At 47.6% G+C, this 6,028-nt stretch overlaps 1 protein-coding gene across 4 annotated transcripts; it reads right to left on the bottom strand.

Annotated features, from left to right (window-relative positions):
* Positions 1 to 227: 227 nt before the first annotated feature.
* LOC111973256 (pyruvate dehydrogenase E1 component subunit alpha, mitochondrial) lies at positions 228 to 5,506 on the bottom strand. Of its 4 annotated transcripts, XM_070446640.1 has the most exons (13): positions 5,328 to 5,484; positions 4,389 to 4,409; positions 4,039 to 4,119; positions 3,746 to 3,814; positions 3,437 to 3,610; positions 3,196 to 3,322; positions 2,875 to 2,966; positions 2,712 to 2,804; positions 2,480 to 2,635; positions 2,336 to 2,407; positions 1,566 to 1,633; positions 1,094 to 1,202; positions 228 to 952 (listed from the first exon to the last, which is right to left on the bottom strand). In XM_070446640.1, exons 1-13 carry the CDS (start codon positions 5,388 to 5,390, stop codon positions 788 to 790), a joined length of 1,290 nt encoding a protein of 429 aa, XP_070302741.1. In that variant the 5' UTR covers positions 5,391 to 5,484; the 3' UTR covers positions 228 to 787. The 4 variants fall into 4 exon arrangements, with proteins under 4 accessions (XP_070302741.1, XP_023856322.1, XP_023856323.1 ...); XM_024000554.2 differs by lacking the exon at positions 4,039 to 4,119; XM_024000555.2 differs by lacking the exons at positions 4,039 to 4,119; positions 4,389 to 4,409 and having other exon boundaries at positions 5,328 to 5,506.
* Positions 5,507 to 6,028: the final 522 nt, after the last annotated feature.

Below are 6,028 nucleotides of genomic sequence, written 5' to 3'. Positions count from 1 at the left end.
ACAATCGTTCAGTTTTTCAGTTCTTCTGTTAGTGCTTGGATCAGTATCCTCTCCTCACGGAAAGAAGGATGGATGAATGCCAGGGAGGAAGTTAGAGAAGGAGAGGAAGAGAGAAATAGACCACCATTGATGGTCCCTTTTTCTATGATGACATAATGACTTGCAGTATGATATCTCGTTAGTTTATCTATCTAGTCAAAGTGCTACAACAACATCTGGGTCAGAGGTAATACATACTAACAGTCTGAAACCTTACAGGGAGATGAACTTGGTTTAACCTAGAACCATCCCCACACACACTCCCTTATCCAGGGGTAGCCAACCCTGGTACTGGAGAGTTCTAGGGTGTACAAGCTTAGTAAGTACCAGCGTGAACACACCAGATCCACCTGATTGAATCAGGTGTGTTAGTGCTAGGCTGGAACAAAAGCCTGCCCTAAGCCATACACCTCCAATCTACAGACAGGTGGTCCCTCAGTGTGAGGAGAATACATCAATATAAAACGACATAATATACTCTATACAGTGTCAATAAATACCAGTGATGTCAGTGTCAGAGGTCACAGACTGGTTTGGATTGCTGCTACAGACTGAACTCTAACCTACAGGGTCATGACCTTCTCTCATATAGTGCATTTAGAGACAATTCATGAGGGAATAAGAGAAGGGAGACGAGGACAGGAGGAGTAGACTTTCACCCAGGGGTTGGTTGCAGAGTGTAGAAAGGGATGTGTAGCTGATAGACTGTACAGTAGTTTGGTCCGTGTGTGTGTGTGTGTGTGTGTGTCTAGCTGACAGACTTCAGTTTGACCCAGGGGTTGGTCCCACGGACCTCCATGGGTGGATTGTTGGCGAAGATGTGGTTGCAGAGCTCGTCCAATGGCGGCTCAGGGTCAGAGATCGCAAACTGGGCCGCGTCCTCGATCACCTTCCTGATCTCTACATCTATCTCCTAATGGTAGGGAGGAAGGAAGTAGGTAATAAAGGAAGGAAGAATGAAAGAAAAAGTGAATTGGACCACCTGTGTCTGTATGTTTGTGTGTCTGTGTATATATGTGTGTGTATGTTTGTTTGTCGGTGAAGGTGTGAGTACCTTGATCTCCTCCACAGAAGCCATGTTGTTGGACAGCATACGCTCCTTCAGCATGGTTATGGGGTCACTCTTACTGCGCACTTCCTGGATTTCCTCACGTGAACGGTAGCTACAGGACATTACATCACACACAGGAAGAAGAAGAGGAGTTAGACCTTATTTGCAGGGTTCGGCTCCAGCCCTTCGTTGACGAGAGAGAGACAAACACACACACACACACAGAGAGCGATAGAGCAAGAAAGAGCTAGCGCGCCTGGTAGTGTTATTAGGCATGTCCCAAACCAACACTGGGTGAGCCTACAGGACAGGCTACATTGGAGAGTGAAGTAGAGCGGCTACACAAGGTTGAGGGCAAGAGAGAGAGAAAGAGTGAGAGGGAGAGAGAGAAAAGGGAGAGGTGTGGTGAGGAGTGAGGGGGTGGAGAGAAACCGGGGGTCAGGTGACGGTCACAGGGTCAGGGATCACATCTCACCTAACCCCGGGGTCGCTCATGCTGTGTCCATGGTAACGGTAGGTCTCCAGCTCCATCACAATAGGACCCTGGCAGAGAGGTTTCAAAGCCAGGAGACTCAAAATGCTAACCAACGCTGCTATGACACTGCTGAATGGCCTGATCAGGGAATTCTACACTCTTGGAAAGTGGAGACTTCATAAAACATCAAAAAGTTAACATTACTAGTGACACCTTGCAGCAAAGATATAGAACTGATATATGGTCTGTCCCTTGCAGTTTTGGAAACCGCATCGCYTTTGCTAGCAAAGACATTTGAGGTGGCTAATTAATGGTAAATAACTTAATTGTTTTGTCCCACAGTTAGCTGATGATTAGCTAGCCAGCTAAAATTGTTCACAGTTAGTAAGCAGTTGCGTCTACACTATTTTTCTAGCTACAGTTGCGCCGCCAAGTCAATAACCTGTCTCCAAAGATGACCTGATGTCTCTATATCTATGCTCTTTGGCCCTGTAGCACACCAGGAGCACCATAAGTGGTTAAACTGGGAACAGTTACAGCTCTGTCCTATAGTCTCTTCCACAGACTGTCTTTATTCTACTGGTCACTGAGCTGAGCCTCCCTCTGTCAAGCAAGAGACACTGGTGTGATACTACAAGCTGATCAGCCTTCTGAGATTACACTGTCTGAGACAAAGTGATTCTTAACACTCTTCAAGCTCTTAAATCAGTTATAACTTTTTAATCTCTGCCCCAATCAGAACTCATCTTTTCCCTATCATTATAGCTCACCTTCCCAGCTCTGCAGTAGTCTGCAGCAAACTTGATGGCCTCCCTCACACACAGAACATCCATGCCATCCACCTACACCACAGGGACAGAGAGGTTAATATAGCAAAGATACACACACAGTCAGTGAGTGTGTGTGTGTCCTACCTTGATTCCAGGTATATAGTCTCCTCTCTTGAAGTAGTCAGTGCTAGCGGAGGATCTCTCTACAGACGTCCCCATGCCAAACTTGTTGTTCTCACAGATGAAGATACACGGCAGCTTCCACAGAGCCGCCATGTTGAACGACTCAAAGATCTGGCCCTGATTGGACAAGAGAAGAGACAATGATGATGATGATGATTTAATAACTTCATTGTAACCGTTAGATAGACCTCACCTGGTTGGCTGCTCCGTCTCCGTACAGCGCCACGCACACCTGGTTGTTGCCTTGGTACTGACAGGCTAGTGCCACACCTGCCCCTAATGGAACCTGTAGACACACACACAGTGAGAATGCATGTGTGTGTGTGTGTGTGTAAGTGACCTGTTCAGATAGTTACCTGAGCCCCCACGATTCCGTTCCCGCCATAGAAGTGTTTAGCGTACATGTGCATAGAACCACCTTTACCCTTGGCCACACCCCCTCTACGACCTGAGGGAGGGAGAGGGAGAGAGAGGTCAGAGAGAAAGGGGGGTGAAGGGAGAGAGGGGGGGGGGGGTGAAGAGAGAGAGAGAAAAAAAAAATAGAGAAAGAGATTAGAGATCTATTTCAGGTAGAAGTTGCAAAGATCTAAGATCAGTTTATCTTCCTTAAATCCTGACTGTAACCATTAGGGGGAAATAGAGATCTGACCTCAGATTAATGTCTAGGTGTATCCCACCTGTGAGTTCAGCCAAGATCTCTCTTACAGACACGCCCCTTGTGAAGGTGTAGCCATGGGCGCGGTACGCCGTGATCAGGTGGTCTGTTGGGTTGATGCCCGCCTCGATGCCCATCGCACACGCCTCCTGTAACACACCACCAACAGCAGCTAGGAGTGAGGGGGGGTGTATGTTCTTGTGTCCCTGAGAGTGTGTGTTCATATGCTAATCTAATGTGTGTGTGTGTGTGTGTGTGGTGACCTGTCCGTCGTAGAGGTGGCAGAAGCCTCTGATGATCTTCTGCTTGTACAGCTGGTCAGCCTTCAGCTCCATGCGTCTCATGGTCTGCATGGTCCTGTAGTACTGGAGGCCCTGTTCTCTGGTCAACACCGCTGTCTCAGAGGGGCCCGCCTCCAGACGGTGCAGCTCACACTTCTATTGGAAACAACAGGGAAGGGAGGGAGACAGACAGCTCAACCAACCAATCAGATAACAGTTTTAAGAAGGAAGTTCCCTTGTCATATCTAGGGCTCGTCCAGCAGGGCGTGCTAAAAGTGTATGTGGACTCACCTTGATGTCAAAGCTGGCCTGTGGGGTGAAGTCAGCGAAGGAGCGTGTGGACGCCACCATCCTGGCGCCCTGCAGAGAGAGAGAATGACACATGAGTGATACACACACAGGAAATACAAGTCCAATAGCCAGCCACCCTCCTCCCCAGGCTAAATCCACCCAAATCCACCCACAGTGTGAAAGGAGTACTGGGAATTCTGCAGAAGGAACGTGGCTGTTTGAGGTTCAGGTTATTCTGTTAGAGCCAGCCAGCCAGTCAGATACTAACTAGGTCTGGGTGCTCTGGTACTAACTAGTGGTATTGGTGGTTGTCGGGGTGTTGCTGGGGCAGGCGGTGAGGTTATATTGACATATTCGGACAGACCAATTAGCAGCTGGGGAACAGAGGAACCATCCAATCAGACCAGAGCACGACCAGAGGAGTCTGACAGCTGCCCTAATAGGGAGGAGCAGAGGGTCGGGACAAAGCAGATTAATCTGTAGTCAGAACTATCACTATCTACCACAGTGCACCAAAGAGAGTCAGGGCCTCTATCAGTACACACACAGGCTGTTTTCTATATGAGCTGTTTTGTGTTCATGGTCTGACAGGCTAAATCAGGCCTACAGGACAGGCTGTACAGCAGAGCTATGAGCTCCTTACCTCTGACACTGTTTGGGCTCCCTACAAGAAAGCCAGGGAGAGAAGGGGGAGAGTGAGAGAGAAGGGGGAGAGTGATAGAGGGAGGGGAAAAGGAGTCATAGGGAGAGAGAGGAGAAAGTGAGTGGTGTCTGTAATGAATCTTTAAAACACGAGGGGAACTTATGCAAAAACTCATATAGCCCCTAGGGCCTAATATCTTCTTGACCATGAAAGGTGTGCTGATGAGTTTATGGTGAGAGAATGCGGCTGAGGGGGTGTGCTGAAGTTCACAGAGAACATCACAGAGGAAAATCTATAGACCAGAGGCAGACAGCCAAGAGATTAGTACACAAATAGCCCCAACCATCACTAGCCTACACACCATCCTTACAGCGCCACCGTGCGGCAAACTTGTAGACGCCGCAGGTACAATGAAAGATCTAATTAGGATGCGGAAATCCCTTGTCGTGCCCTTATACCCGCGCAAAAAACACTAAGCACCATGGACAGCGCCAAGATAAACGCGAACTACAGCCACTGTTTTTAATGTTCTTATTGCCTTTTACCCAGTTCTTTATAAGTGTGAACTTATTGAAAATAAATAGAAGAGTATTGCAATACTCTTTGGTTTCCCGTTACACCCTACACATCTTTGTTGAAAAATTAATCTGGCAAAATAGAGCACGCATGGACAGGCTGTCAATGTATGTAACAACTCATATAAACAATACCCGCAGTAGACAGCGACAGTAAACCGATTTGGTTGTTGTGTTGTTGAGTTCGTACTGACTGACCATGTTACCAGGCCTACAAGGTCAGCACTGCTAGCTGGGACTAAAGCTACTACCAACCTCTCATCCGGCAAGTCTGGCTAGCTAGCTTGCTATTTTAGTGCGAATTCACCTAGCTAGCTTTCAGCATCATGGACAGCGGCACGCAGGTTGTCAGTAGACTACGTACCACATTCTTGCTGGCGTTGCCCAGTCGGAACACGTTCGAGATGAGGGTCAACATATTTTGCATGCTACTGGACACCCTGCTCTACCAGTACAGAATAGCTGACCTAATTAACAGATTAACGCCGACAACACAGATCAGCTGACACGCCTTGTGCTGGGTCGGGTGGCCAACTACAACTATCCCGGGGTTGGCCAATACAAAAGGAAATTACATGATGATAATAAAGATTATAAACTACAGGTGCATGCCTGTACAGAAGTACCCCCGCATTCTCATCGTTCAATATCTAGGCCTATTCTAAAAGTGTTTGAAATCTATTTCAGTTATTGTTTGGCTGTATCCTTAAATGTTCTAACGTTTTCACTGCTTTGCCGGTATTTGAAAATGTAAAATGTCCAGCTGCTGTCAGTCTCGGTAGCTACCCAGGAACTTTCTCTGTCATCAGAAGACAATAGTTTATTCACAGATTTTCTACTTCTGTAACTCTGCTGAATCGTCGGGCAGCTAGAAGGACCATTGCCCATCTGTCCCCGGTCGTTCCCTGCACCTGAGAAAGGCAAGAGAGAGTCCGACCTGCCATTCACCTGATCTCGGTCTCACCTGTGCACAGTATAAATTAGACTACATATGCCTACATAGATTATGTAAGGCAGCAGGTAGCCTAGCGGTTAAGAGTGTTGGGCCAGTAACCGAAAGGTCGC

The sequence above is a fragment of the Salvelinus sp. IW2-2015 genome, linkage group LG14, assembly GCF_002910315.2.
Source record: "Salvelinus sp. IW2-2015 linkage group LG14, ASM291031v2, whole genome shotgun sequence".
NCBI lineage: Eukaryota > Metazoa > Chordata > Actinopteri > Salmoniformes > Salmonidae > Salvelinus > Salvelinus sp. IW2-2015.
The sequence above is the reverse complement of the archived record's forward strand: the minus strand, read 5'-3'. Positions and strand labels throughout refer to the sequence as shown.